Source organism: Panthera onca, chromosome A3 (genome assembly GCF_046562875.1).
Source record: "Panthera onca isolate mPanOnc1 chromosome A3, mPanOnc1 haplotype 2, whole genome shotgun sequence".
Lineage (NCBI taxonomy): Eukaryota > Metazoa > Chordata > Mammalia > Carnivora > Felidae > Panthera > Panthera onca.
The window spans coordinates 61,337,326-61,352,840 of record NC_138341.1 but is presented as its reverse complement, the minus strand read 5'-3'; the positions used below and the strand labels follow the sequence as shown (position 1 = coordinate 61,352,840).

The 15,515-nt window shown below is 37.7% G+C and overlaps 1 protein-coding gene across 1 annotated transcript in view; it reads left to right on the top strand.

Annotated features, from left to right (window-relative positions):
- Positions 1-14: 14 nt before the first annotated feature.
- Positions 15-15,515, top strand: part of REL (REL proto-oncogene, NF-kB subunit) — a 39,188-nt gene continuing 23,687 nt past the window's right edge. Inside the window, exons 1-3 of the mRNA XM_060605056.2 lie at positions 15-469; positions 10,859-11,001; positions 11,515-11,663. Of these exons, the coding sequence (XP_060461039.1) occupies positions 460-469; positions 10,859-11,001; positions 11,515-11,663 (302 nt within the window). The 5' untranslated portion in view covers positions 15-459. The remainder of the gene's footprint in view (positions 470-10,858; positions 11,002-11,514; positions 11,664-15,515) is intronic.

The window sequence follows — 15,515 nt, the reverse complement described above, 5'->3', positions numbered from 1 at the left end:
CCGCCTCCCACTTTCCAGACCCAGTCTCAAAGCATTGGGCTGCAGGGGGCGGGGCGCGGGGTAGGGGCGGGGCGGAGCGCGGGCCTCCGGGACGCCCCGCCTCTCCGCCCCCGGGGCAGGCGGCGGTGCGGGGGTCTACGTCAGCCGCGGGAAATCCCCTCTCCTAGCTGCCCGCCCCTCTGCCTGGCCGGCCTGTGGCTCTGGCGGCGCTCCGCCCCCTACCCCTGGCTCCCGCACCTAGGAAGGGCGACTCTGGGTTCTCCGAACCCGAGAATTAAGGGGGTGGGAAGGTGTGAGCCGCAAACTCCGAGGAGGGCGGGAAGGAGGAGGAGGCCCCGGGGGTGGTCAGGGGAACAGGGGGTCCCGTCGGCAGAGTCCGTCGGCCGCCGGACCGACGCGGGCTGATCGCGGAGGTCTCGGGTCTGGACGCTTGGAGCGGGCGGCGAGGTGAGCGGAGCCATGGCCTCCGGTGAGTGTTCCAGGCGCGGGTCCGGACCGGGGGAAGGAGCGCCTCCGGACGTTGGAGTTTCGGGGGTCCCAGTTTTGGTTGTGCGCGTTATGTTTTAAAATCGTCTCATCTGGCAAATTGTCAGCCTTTAACAAGTTCCCCGGTTCAAGGTTTGCGTGCGAAATCAAAGTCACGCTCTGTAATTTGATGCCAACGATTTGATTTTTAGGATTAGGGAAGTAACAATTACCTAAATAAAGGAGGACGGATAGTTCTCGTATTTAGAAGTTGTTTTATGTTGAAATGGTGGTTATGTTTTAGAGCAGGAATGAAGAAGCTTCAGACCTCAGGAGTGCGCTTTTTTTTTAAAGTTTAATTTCATCAAGTGCCGAGAGGTGATCACTGATGTGTTGACAGTTGTACAAAATGTGGTGCGGCTTTAAAAGTCACCAGTGGTATCCCAACAGCTTTTAAGTGGAAACGTTGCTTGAACAAAGTGGACAGTTTCTACTCTAAAGCGCTTACATTCTGTTTTATGGAAAAGTCATTTTTTTTCTTTATTGGAAAGGAGTATTAGAACACCGGTGCTTTTAAAATAGGAGCAGGAATGAAAACTGTGCATCACTAATGTAGAAACTGATTTTCAGTTAATAGATGCGTCCATTTCTTGCTTTGGAGGGAAACGACTTTATCAAAAAACAGGTTAGAGGACAGGGGAGGGAGTCTCAAGTATGTAGCCGTGGTTTAGATCTGTTTGTAACCTAAAGGGAAGTAAATCGAGTAGATTGTTCCAGTTGGACCTTTACAGGATGCTGGCAAGGTTCATGAGGCCGTTTCCCGGCAGAGGGAGCAGCTTGAGCAAGGCTGGGAGGCCTTATCGATAGTATTAAGTTAGCGCTGTACTAAGTGGCAGAAGAGGGGACCTTATTTTTGCTTGACCCGCGTCCTCCCAAGTCCCTGGTTCAGTGACCCTCAGAAGGCTGATATCTAGCAGAGAAGAGGAAGTAGAAAGCATTAAAGGATTTTTTTTAAGGGTTGAGCAGAACAATGCCGTAGCTACTGCTGTAGGCCGAAAAGGAAATTGGGGTGGTTCACATGACATTTGATTTCACTTTGTCTGTGGTTTTCATGTGAGAATACAAGTGTAGTTTAAAATATTTCAACTTTCTCTTTACCCACTTCAGTGACCCCAAACTTTAAGATAATTTTGTAAATTTATAACTTCAAAGCACATTTAGAATAAAAGTGCAAAGATGATCTGAAATATTTGGCTAATTTATTATTGGTTACCAGAAAGAGATTTTGTGTGAAAGTAGTAAAGAAAGGTGAGCATTATAAATAAAAAGGGTCAGACTGCTGTCAACTTAACCAAACTTCGTTCATATGTGGCTTGAATACAATACTTCTAATTATTTTGCAAGGGAGAAAAGAACCATTTACACAGAGGGTAGCATAAGCCCCACAGCATTCAGGAAGACGATACAATTTAAATTTGTTTAATGGCACTGTATTTTGTGCTGTTGTGAGAGCTGATTCCCTAAATGGAAGGGGAAGAAATTTAAAGGAATGGAAAGCTGTAGAGCAGTTATCTCTCTTTTTTTGTTTTTGTTTGTTTTCTGGGTTGTTTTTTGTTTTTTGTTTTTTGCCTTTTCTGGAGTTGCATTGAAATGGGACTATTTAAAATATAACAAGTTATTTGGGGCGCCTGGATGACTCAGTTGGTTAAGCGTCCAACTTCCGTTCAGGTCATGATCTCATGGTTGGTGGGTTCTAGCCCCTCGTTGGGCTCTGTGCTGACATTTCAGAGCCTGAAACCTGCTTCGAATTCTGTGTCTCCCTCTCTTCCTCTGCTCCTCCCCTCGCTAGTACTCTTTCTCTCAAAAATAAATAAATTAAGTAAATAAATAAAAATAAAATATAACAAGTTATTTAAATTGGAATTCAGTTGTTTGAAAACTGCCAAGGAAATTTTTAAAAAGGAGTCTGGGTATATTTTCCTTAATCACTTGTAAAGGCCTTAGAGAAAAAGATGCAGTAATTACAAATTCTTTTCCTGTTTTGAAGCAGTAATTGAACCGAAAGAGTAATAGGAAAAAAAAATTTGCTTAGTTTATCTTTGTTTAGTTTAGATTATTTGTAGTAAGGTAGTATTGGAACCTCAAAAAGTATTTTTATTGATTACCAAGCACTTTAGACCATGTCTTTATTTCTCACCGGATGTCATATGTAAATAGGTATGTGTAGTTGCATATGTTATCTGTATAACGTAAAAGTAGGAGATCATAATCTCATAGGCAAAATTATATAAGTACCATGAGTAACTGGGACTTTGATATGTTTATGATTCTAAATTTTGTTCAGGTAAATTACCAAATTAATTATTTAGGATTTCACAGATCAGGTTCTATTAAGTTGTCTTTATTGCTTGTTTGTTTGTTTGTTTGTTTTTAACACGTTGATTTTTCTGTCTTTTGGCACAATTAATTAGAACAGGTATTGCTAAGAAGAATGTTCCTTGTCCACTTAGGGTATGCGTAGGCAGTCATTACTCTTGTATATTTATGATTCTGTTTTGCTTAACATAAGCAAAATTAGCTATTTTATGTCTGAATTTAAGGCTTCTCATTGTTCCAGTAGAAAGTACGGAATGCTCTTATGCACACATAGGTCTGTTTCCTAATAAGCAGTACTGTCTTTGGTAAAATATGTTTTAATATTTAGATAATTGATTTTTATTCGCAGTTTTCTTAAGTATAGTTCTGTTGTGTCATACAATAGGAAGTACATGAAGAAATTGTTTTTGTAAGCCACAATACTTCCAACTCTGTGGTGTGAGTTTCAAGAGAACTATAAGTATTTCTCTTGAGTAAGGGGAAAAAAAATCAGTGTAGGTATGATGCAACTTAATCTTTAACGATAAAGCTGGAAGCTGGAATTGGCAGCTAAAGCAAATGACTTTTTTAAGGAGAAGACTGCACACTGTAAACACGAAGGCTGTTTCAGACTTGCCACCCATGAAAACGTAGAGACAATAGTGGTATGAAAGAATGAAGGTACTGACAGAATGAAGTGGTATGATAGAGTGAAGGCACTGAGTGAGCAAAATGGCTAGGGAGGAATCATGATGAATCATAATTGGTCCCATCTGGGGTGTGTGTAGTATCTTTCCCAAATACAACTTAGGAGGCTCAGCATTTCCTTTTGTCCTGTCCTTCTCTCATCTGCGTTCTCTGCAAAGGATTGTGTTTGTAGGCACATGACACAAATACTTGCGTGGGACATACTTATACTAAAAACCAGTTAATATTTGTTTAATACTTTTTAAAATTGGCATCCTGTAATGTTTAGTTTTAAATTTGGCAGGCTTTTTAAAAATATATATTTATTTATTTATTTTGAAAAAGAGCATGCGCGCACAAGCGGTGTAAGGGGCAGAGAGTGAAGATACAGAAATCCCAAGCAGGCTCAGTGCTGTCAGCACAGAGCCCATCCATGGGGTTTGATCCCACAAACCGTGAGATCATGACCTGAGCGGAAACGAAGTCAGTCGCTTAACTGACTGAGTCACCTAGGTGCCCCTAAATCTGGCAGTCTTAATCAAGACAGGTGATTTGGTATTGCCATTTATTTTCAATTTAGTTAAATACCTGAGTAATCTGGGACAGATTTTAAATATTTCTCTACTTTTTCATCCCAGAAGTTAAAATTTTTTTTGAGATCCTCCCTGCCCCCCAACACAGTGAAATCTCTAGCACTTACCAACTCTTACATCTTTTATTTACCTTATGCTGCATACATCAAATACACATCCAAAACTTTCCTTACTTGGATTCTTAAGGCCCCTTTCCCAGTCAGCCTCAGATATTGGAATAAATCTGGACTTTAGCCCATAATGAAGCTGGTTTTATTCCAGTTCTGCTACTCTGTGAGATAAAAATGAGAGAATAACTATTATAAAGGCTTGTTTTTAGGAACCCATAAATACCCATCAATGTTAGTTTTCTCATGTAGTGGAGCTGTTTGGGGACTCAGACCTCTAGGAAATGGGACTTTCTAGAGATAGTTTTGAGTATCCTGACATTCTAGAATTCTGTGAAACCTTAAAAACTTACAATAATAGGCTAGAACAGATGCTAGACAGAAAATAGTCTTTCAGGAATATATAAGACTACCCATTTACTTTTAAACAATTTGAAATGGTTTTCTGTATTTTTAAACTAGGGCAGAAGAATTTAACAGTGATGTTTGGAGGCAGTGTATCTTTTCTCTGTTGTCCACTTAAATGATACTGAACGTTCTGAAAAGAAAGAAAATAAAAAATTTCTTAGTAGATAAACAGTGTGTCCTTTTGCTAATGATTGATATAACTTATCCTTCATTTGATTTCTTTTGCACCTTCTGTGTTATTCTCTTTCTATCCTGTGGGAATAGGCTTAAGTTTTCTTTGCCTCTTCGTTAACTGAATGCCATTCTATGTGAGAAATGGTAACTCTAAATTTTGATCATAATTAGGAAGAAACGGAAAAGCTCACGTGTGTCTTAAGGTAGAGACGATTATCACAATTCACTTGGGTTCCTAGGTTTGAGGAATGACAAATCTTTTCTTTTTCTCCAAAGTGAGTGAAGGTGATATTTAGAAAAGTGTATATTGTTAGCTCCATTTCCTCCTTTGACTCTCAGGCAGTCTGTTATCCAGTACTTCTGTAAGAGAGATGTGGTCTGTAGTCAGTTATTCTCAGCTGTGGTGTTGACATTTTAGTGTGTTATCATTTGCTTGCTGTATTGTAACGAGTATTACTAATGATAGTTAAAATATTAGTTTTGCAAACAATTTACCTTTTAAATAGATCGCTGTGATTGGAGACCATCCCATCATAATGCCTTTTTCCCTTGCTTATATTTGGCTAAGCTTCTTAGACTGGGAGAGAAAGAAGACTTAAAAGTTGTCAGAATTCCTCTGCCTAGTTTGTCTATCACCCAGCTCATACTTGTATATGAATTTTTGGACTGCTCTCTAGATATGTGCATTGTTTCTGCTTCTTTATGTTTTAGGGCAGTGGTTCTTAATCAGTAGTTTGTTAGAATGGTTTGGAAGGCTTTTTCAGAAATATGTTGGGGCTTTAAAGATTTCTGTTTCTATTCAGCAGATCACAGGTGGGATCAGGGCGTGTATGTTTTTTGAAAAAGCTTCCTAGGTAATTCTGATACATACCCTCACTGTGAACTCTGTTCCAGGAATTTCATTGGATCTAAATACTGACTTCCCTATACCAAGATGCATTATCTTCTTAAATTAAGTTGCATTTATTTTAGGTTATTTGCTGTAATCAGTTATTGTGACTTTACCCCTAGTGGTTTTTATGTTTGGGTTTTTTTGTTTGTTTTTTAATTTGATCCATTGGGGTCCCAGCTATCATATTTGCTAATGTCATTTATAATTTCTTTTTCTTATAACTTCATAATGTTGAGCTTTAGCATCTATAAAATGTGATAATAATTCCTGTTCTGTTTTTATGAAGATTAAAGTTGAGAGGATCAAATAAGAATATATATAAGAGTACTTTAAAACAGTGTTATAATTACTGTAGTTAACTTTTTACTGAACAATTAACACTGGTTCCCAGTGCTGGCTATAAGGTTTTAGTTAAGGTGTCTATTTCTGACAATTAAAGCTCCATTTTTAACTTTTATTTCAATGTAATTTAAAAAAAATTTTTTTAAGTTAATTTATTTTTGAGAGTGTGTGTGTGCAAGTGGGGGAGGGGCAGAGAGAGAGAGGAAGACAGAATTTCAAGCAGGCTCCTTGCTGCCGTCGCAGGACCCCATGAGGGACTTGAACCCACGAACCATGAGATCATGACCTGAGGTGAAATCAGGACTGGCCACTTAACTGGACTGACCTACTTAGGCACCCCACAATGTAATTTTTTTTTTTATCTTAAAAACTCAAATAGCACCTTTTTTTTTTTTGCCTAAGTGCAAATAAAAACATGAATATATCTTGCAAATATTTTGGCTATATTTCAGATGTTTTACAGTATTGTTAAAAATGCAGGGGTCAGCCCTAGCTTTTGTATAGTATTGGTTAAAGAAAAGTGCAGTAATCAAGAACTACTTAAAAGAAATTTCAACTTTTCAAAACTGTAGTGATTTGAGATAATCTTAGTTGAGAGTACTTATTTTCCCTACAATTCCCTCATTGATATTTTACCTTCTTCCACTCCATAGATGACTACATTTCAGCACTTTTTTCAGGAGAGTAGCATTTTAAGGCAGAGTACTGAGGAAGGAAATAACTGGTACACTGTACTGATGCGTGATATAAGTGATTTATAGTTGGGAAGTAGTTTTAAATCATAAATACAGATAAATTAGACTGTAAATAAGTATGAAGATTAGAAAAGTGTAGCAATTCTGGTACCCACAAAGCACTGGTTTTTTTCCTTAGTAGGGAAACCTACTGAAGGATCATCAGTATGATCCTTCAATGTTTGTGTAACTTACACAAACAAAAAGATTTTTAGATTTTCAGTTATTCATTCTCCAGATGTTTACCGAATATCAGTGTATAAGGCACTGATGAATACGTCACAATTCTTGCCTTCAAGTAGCTTGAAAAGAAATAAGACCAGTAACTTGATGAAGTAAAACAGGTTGCTTTTTTTCAAGAAGAAATAAAACAGTGAGTCTCCCCTTAATTATAGTAATTTGGAATAATTGTCATAAACAAAATACTATGGCAAATTAGAGGAGGGGGAGATTATTTCCAGCTGGGGGAATGTAGAATATTATAATAAACTGTTGGTTGCTCATGAGACTTTTTTTTTTTTTTTAACCAATAAAGAGCTTCTTCAATAGGAAGAATAGATTTCAAAGGGTTTTAAGTACTTGATGTTATATGATAACTAATATTTTTCATTTTTATAATTTCACATTTTTAAAAATTATTTTAATCTTTCAGCAACTGCTCTTTTCTTGTCTATAGCCTTTTTTCAAAAACGCTTTCTACTTTAAGGTAGTGTTTTGTAACCAATGAAATATTTGAAAAATCACTATGAGCCTAACTAGCACTTTTACTCACACTCATCTCCCAAAAGTTAGCCACTTACCATTAATGATGTAATTCTATATCAACTTCCCACCAACCACCTTTAAATAAATAGTGGGCACGGATTTATTTGACCTTTAGTTCAACCACATAAATTATTTTATGTATCACTTTAAATATTGTTGAGTATTGAGAGGAAAATGTACTTTATTTTCAAATACTCCTTCAATAATATATAAGGATATGAAATATTCTAAACTGAAATGTGAATTTGAGTTATTTGAAATATGTGAAGTTGAAACACTCATCTGCATGCCTTACATTTTTCAGTAAAACTGAAATAAGTGTTAGGAACAAGAGTAGGTTAAAGTCCGTTTTCCCTGGCTCTTTGTCTTTTGCCTAAACAAATAGGTAGTAAATTCAAACAGGAGTCTGAACCAACCAATTAATTAAAGGTAACATTAACACTTCATTCAGTAACCCAAAGTAGAAACTGTGGAGCCTCAGTGATTCTTTACTTGCTCTTAACCCTAATGTTCAGTCACCAAGGAGTGTTAATTTTATGTTTTCAATAATCCTTCATCCTTGTTATTACTACCATATGTCAGACGTGCCCTCATCATTGGGCACAGTAGCATAACAGCCTCTGAACTGATCATCATGCTTTCTCCTTTCTTTCCAATCTGTCCACTGCCATCAGATTTCTTACTCTAAAATGTCAGTCTGATCATATGGTTCCCCTGCACAAAACCATTCATTGATTCTTTGTCACTCAGAAGGAAATCCAAATCCCCAGTGTACTCTGGCATTTGGTTCTAAAGGTGAAAGTGTATTACACGTTCATTATGGTTATATTGGTGATTCTTAAACTTTCTTTTCTGTGCTGCCACGACTTTGGACTCCCTGCTGAATGCCAACTTTCTCCCTTCCCCCTCTGCTCTCTCCACCCTTTTGCTTCATTAATTCTTTTTCCTTTAACACAGGCATGTCTGACTCTTTTGCTCTTACTGTCATTTTATGCACAATTTGTTAGCATAAACAAAATTTTGTTTTGTTGGACTCTCCTATAGTCTAATAATTTGTGTTGTTTGCCTCATTGTTTTTTTTTTTTAATTTTTTTTTTAACGTTTATTTATTTTTGAGACAGAGAGAGACAGAGCATGAACGGGGGAGGGTCAGAGAGAGGAAGACACAGAATCTGAAACAGGCTCCAGGCTCTGAGCTGTCAGCACAGAGCCCGACGCAGGGCTCGAACTCACAGACCGTGAGATCATGACCTGAGCCGAAGTTGGCCGCTTAACTGACTGAGTCACCCAGGCGCCCCTGCCTCATTGTTTTCTAAAGTCTTGAAAGTACCAGTTGTTATAACATCATGGTATCACTATAAAATCATTGTTTTCAAGAAAGCATTTGAAATGAATAAGAGTAGACAACATGTATTGAGTATTTCTTATAGGTGTGATACTTGGTAAGAACCGAACACACATTACCTCTAATCCTCACAACAACCCAATGAGGTAGTTGCTGTTATTATTATTCACATTTTATAGAGTAGGAGACTTATAAGATACAACATTTCCAGTGTGTTTGCTATTTTTTTTTTTTAATTTTTTTTTCAACGTTTTATTATTTATTTTTGGGACAGAGAGAGACAGAGCATGAACGGGGGAGGGGCAGAGAGAGAGGGAGACACAGAATCGGAAACAGGCTCCAGGCTCTGAGCCATCAGCCCAGAGCCTGACGCGGGGCTCGAACTCACGGACCGCGAGATCATGACCTGGCTGAAGTCGGACGCTTAACCGACTGCGCCACCCAGGCGCCCCTGTGTTTGCTATTAAGATAGGACTAAGTAGGAGTCACAAGACCTCTTCCTCATACTGTACTGGGAAGACCCATTGTGTTACCCTTGTGAAGAGTTTTCTTGCATTCTAACAGAAGATAAGTCTTTAGTCAAAGAAATTGATTATCTAATTGTGGGAATTTAAAAGTCACTAAGCTGATTGAGGGAATTTTTTTTAATGGAAGACATCTTTACCTCCCTGAAGTAAAGACACATTGCTAAGTACCCTACTTGTAAGCACACTTGAGTGTCTCCACTGAGCTTTCATTTCCACAAAATGGATCATAAGAGGGGGTAAACAAACATGCACGTGTTCTAGGGCAGCTCTATTGACATATAATTAATGTATGATAAATTACACATGTTTGAAGTATGCAGTTTGATAACTTTTGACATGGAAATACAACTCTAAGAATCATTATCACAGTCAAGATAATTAACATATCCATCATCCCCCAGGTTTCCTCATCCACTCCACACCCCTGTTCTTAGGTGATCAGTGTTCTGCTTTCTTTGATTATAGTTAGTTCATATATTCTAGAGTTTTATATAAATGGAATCCTACAGTATGTGCGCTTTTGGTCTGGTTTCTTTCAGTCAGCATAAAGTTGCATGTTTTAAATGACATTCGTTATAGAAAGTAAGTAATTATTTTCTTTTCCTCTGTTGTGTCTCATACTTTAGTAAAGGTTTAGATGGAACTGATTGAAAATTGTGGTGAGCTTAAAATCACTTCTGGAACTTGTTTGGATATACTATGTATCAATCCTTTAAGATTCCAATGGAGATATTTAAAAAACATATCCTTCTGCAAGGATTTAAATGCATTTTCAGTTTCTTATTTTTCTTTCTTTTTAATGTTAATTTTTGAGAGCAAGAGTGAGTGAGCGAGCGTGTGGGGGTGAGGGGAGAGAGAGACAAGGAGACACAGCATTCAAAGCAGGCTCTAGGCTCTCAGCTGTCAGCACAGAGTCCAACACGGGGCTGGAACTCAAAACTGTGAGATCATGACCAGAGCTGAAGTTGGACGCTTAACCGACAGAGCCACCCAGGCGCCCCTGTATTTTCATTTTCAATTAGCCGTCTTTTAGTACTGTTAAGAGTCTAATGCAAAATCAAGCAGTTAAACTCACTTTTGGAGTATGATATTGCACTTCTGAAGACTATCTTCTTGACCCTTCTGTGGGAATCTTGAAGGAAACCCTTCTACTTGTTCTCATATGAGAAGTGGGTATCTCTGAAGTGGGTATCTCAGAACTTCACACTGGCATTAGCTGTAGATATTAAATGATAGAGTGCTACCTAATAAATATGATTTGAGTGATCTGTGTTAACATTATGTTAATTATGAGTGGGAGAAGAAGGTGCCTTTACAATTCAACCTTGGGTAATTGTATTTCAACCTTATTATTTAATATTGGGAGGGAAAAATTTTTAGTCTGCTGTTTTGAAAGAAACAAAATGGTTAAATCCATTATTACTGCTATCCTAATTTCAATCTTCCTCTTTTTCAAATTTCCAGGTGGGTATAACCCATGTATAGAGATAACTGAACAGCCCAGGCAGAGGGGAATGCGTTTTAGATACAAATGTGAAGGGCGGTCAGCGGGCAGCATTCCAGGGGAGCACAGCACAGACAACAACCGAACATACCCATCTATCCAGGTAATAGACCATTTTCCTGTGTGTACCTAACTCTTAATTGCTTCATATTTTAGCTATAGCAATTACATTCAAGACCCAGTTTCTTCACAATGTGCTGTCATTTCTACTGTGGCTTGTGCTGTCATTTCTACTGTGGCTTAAATATATACTTTGAAGGGGTATTTATGGTATGACAGTGAACAGAAAAGCCTGGCATTCAGTGGCCCAACATTCAGGTGTTTTCTCATGCTCCATGATAATATTATGGTATAACTTGTTTTAAAAGGAAAATGGGCAGAATCAGATTATGTGACCAATTGAAATTAACGCAGAAAATAGTACTCCAGAGAACTGAGAGGTAAATTCTTCCCTTCTGGTATTCTCTGGAAAGTTTCATCCAAACTGCATTTGCCAGTCAACTGGACTTTATTTATCTGGTGCTAACTGCATTATATATATTCAACTCTCATTTAGTAGATCAATTCTTAATGAGATAAATTTATGGATTATATCTTTAATTTCCCCCTTTTTCAGATTATGAACTATTATGGAAAGGGAAAAGTGAGAATTACATTAGTAACAAAGAACGACCCATATAAACCTCATCCTCATGATTTAGTAGGAAAAGACTGCCGAGATGGCTACTATGAAGCAGAGTTTGGACAAGAACGCAGACCCTTGTTGTAAGTACACAGTCACAGATCTCTTTAGAAATAGGATAAGCATAGGATGCTCTGTTTACTATGCATGTACATCTGTTATTTTTTAGCAGAATAGAGTAAACATTCAAGGTTAGTTGTGGTTAATTCTACTGTAGCCACTTCTCACTTGGATGCGAAAGCTTCTCATACTATGAAAACTATTAATATAACTGCTGTTAATGAAATAACGCTATAGTGTACCTTTAAATTTTCTTACCATTTGCTTAGAACCACCCTTTTATTCTTTACTAGTGGACAGCCCATGATGGTAGCAGGAATACTTATTGTTACTGAAGGTATACATAAACTTATTTCATGCTGTGATTTTCTTTCTTAGTTTGAACCATTTATGAAAGGTTTTCTTTCATATATTTTACTTTGTCCTTTCATTAATAGTTAAAAATTACCAAATATGAGAAAATCAACTGGAAAACTGGAATTATTATTTAGAAAAGGACAGGTTATAAAAGTAACATACAATAGTAATTCTAAGATAAAAAAAATCATTTAACACTTTGGTGTTGGTGAGGCTGCCACAAGATGGGTCCATTATCATGTTGGTGGTAGTACAAATTAATCAAATCCTTCTGGTATGCACTTTCACATAGGAAAAACCTGAAAAATATGAATGTCTCTTGAACCGGCAATTCTGTTTCTAGGAGTTTATCCTCAGGAAACAATTAAGCTTAATTTAACTATAGTGATATTCGTTGCAGCTTTGTTAGTAAAAGCAAAAAGTTTGAAGCAATTGAAGTAATAAACAGGGAGGGACTAGTTAAATAAACTGGTACATCCAGGCATTAAACATAACATTGCAAATATCTCTTTGTATAGAAAGATATTCACACTATGTAAGATAAATTGGTTTTAAAACAATATGTGATTAAAAATATATTTTTTTAAATGTATGTGTACATATACTTGGCATTAATAGTAGTTGTCTCTTGGTGGGTAAGATTGTGGGGTTTTATATTTTTCTTTTAACTTGTGTTTATTCTATAGTTAGTTTTTGTGATGAACATATATCGCCTTTGGGGAAAAAAATGAACCTAATTACAACGGGGAAAATGTTAGTAGCCTCCTTCTGTATTAGTAGTGACTATTTAGAAAATATACTTTAAATTTATTATTATTTTTAATGTTTTTATTTATTTTTGAGACAAAGAGAGACAGAGCATGAGCAAGGGAGGGGCAGAGAGAGAGGGAGACACAGAATCTGAAACAGGCTCCAGGCTCTGAGCTGTCAGCACAGAGCCCAACGCAGGGCTCTAACTCACAGACTGTGAGATCATGACCTGAGCCGAAGTCGGACGCTCAACCGACTGAGCCATCCTGGCGCCCCTAGAAAATATACTTTAAAAATATTCCTCTCACAGTAACAACATAAAACCAAAAATAATTAGTAATGCACATGTGGCAAGAAATATTTCCTGTTTATATTATTTGACCTCCCAATGCCATTTTACACTGTGGACCCTTCCTTTCTTAGAACATTTTTATTTCTTGATTTCTGTGAAAATAACCTCTCCTGTTTTACTTCCTACTTTTCTCGATCTTAGTTACAGGCAGTTACATTTTTGGACTATCTTGGTTATGTTCAACAGTGCCCTTTATGGCTGTCCTGTTTCTCCCCCCAATCCAGGTTTCTGTTAAGGATCACATATTGTATTTACTTGTCATGATTATTTAAGTTGTCATGATTATTAAAGTCTCCCTTAATTTAGAACAGTTTCCCAGTCTTTTTTGGTCTTTCATGGACATTAACATTTTTGAAGAGTCTGGGCTGTTTTGAAGATTGTGTTCAGTGTGGATTAGTCTGAATAGTTGCTGGTTTATATTCATGTTAGTAACACGAATAATACATTCATGTTAACCTGAAACAATTTGGATGAGAAATCTACAGAGGTGCTGCTATGTTGTTCTCAAAATATCCCTTCAGGAGACATGGGATATTAGTGTTTTCCATTGGTGATGTTAATCAGCATTCTATTGTAAAGAAAAACTTTTCCTTTTTCCCCTTTCCTATTAAAAAAAAAAAATAGCACTGTAGCCCCATGGATTCTTATATACACTGTACTGTAGTCCATTATTGGCATTATTATTTTGATGTTCGGGTTGACCCATATATGACCAATGCAAGCCCCTTCAACCTGTTTCCTATGTCCTTTTGATATGTTCCCATCTTTCTTTGAGCACTTTTTTACTTTCTGACACAGCAAAGTGTTCAAGACTTACTTGTACTTTTCTTGCCCCAGCTCTGAAATCAGTTTTTTTCTAAGGAGCCCTGGTTCCCTTCAGTGGAGAATGGTATTTAGTCCCATTGTCTTTTTGACATATTCTTGTAAATATCAAAACACCTCAAATAGAGTATTCCCAAAACCGTGATTGTACCATGATCATACTTTTTTCTCAGTGCTTCTTCCAATGTGCCTTATCTCAGTGGTTGCTATAAAAGCCCCAAACTTGGGTATCATCCATGACACCCCTCCCACAGATGCATACTTTGAATTCATTAACCAGTACTTCTTAAATAGTTCCTGAATCTATGCACTTTCCTCAGTGACCTCCATCACCACCACACTACCTGTAGTCTAAATGTAAGCTGCCAGAATAGCCTCCTGACTGGTCTGCTTGCATCTTTTTGTACTCCCCCTCTCCCCCCTGCTCCCCAAGTCTGTTCTCCACTTAGCCAAAGTGATCTTTTGTAAAAGTTAAGTTAATTTATTCAGAGTGAGCTTTTCAAATACAAATCTGAATGTCAAATCCCCATTTAAAATATTTTAATGGCTTTATGTGGCTCTTGGAATAAGGACAACATTCCTTATTGGCCTGTGAGGTCCGCATGGTCTCCTTGTATTTCTAGCCTGCCATTATACTGTGCTTTCCTTGAACTTTACACTCCAGTCATAGAGGCCTTCCTTTAGTTTGCTGTATTTACAATGCTCTTCTGTAGGGACCTTTGCTTGTTCTGTTCCTCCTGCCTGAAGTCACTTTACTCTTCTCTTCCCCTACTTCATTTCTGTTTATATTAAGTATCAGTTCATACAATAAACCTGTTTGTCCATCCAGAATTGATCAAGTCTCTCCCATCAAAGGCTCCTATGACAAAGTGTATGTCCCCCTTATCAAATTTGTTAGGATTTCAGTTTAGCATTTGTCTTTGTTTTTTTATTTTATTATTATTGTTATTATTTTTAATATTTTTATTCATTTTTGAGAGAGACAGACAGAGTGTGAGGAGGGGAGGGACAGAGAGAGAGGGAGACACAGAATCTGAAGCAGGCTCCAGGCTTGGAGCTGTCAGCACAGAGCCCGACGCGGGGCTCAAACTCGTGAACCATGAGATCATGACCTGAGCCAAAGTCGAATGCGTAACCGACTGAGCCACCCAGGCACCCCAGCATTTGTCTTTTGCATGTGATTATTTAATACTTCTATATCTGCTTCACTAGACTAGAGGTCAGCAAACTTTCTCTGTAAAGAGCCAGATAGTAAATAGTTTAGGCTTTGCAGTCCATATGGTCTGTGTTGAAACTGCTCAATTCTCTTGTAACATGAAAGCATGCCTAGACAATATGTAAACAAATTGGCTTGTCTGTGTTCCAAAAAATCTGTGTTTGCAAAAACAGGTGGCGGGCCAGATATGGTCTGGGGGCAATAGTTTGTCAGCCCCTGCGCTAGACTGTGAGCTGCATGAGGGGAGGGATTGTATGTCCCCATAACTTTCCAGACAGTTTTGGTACAGAGTAAGAATCCAAAATTTCATTCATTAAATTTTTTGTCAAAGAGAAACGAGAACCAAGCTATGAATCTTTCAAAGAAGTAGAATACTTT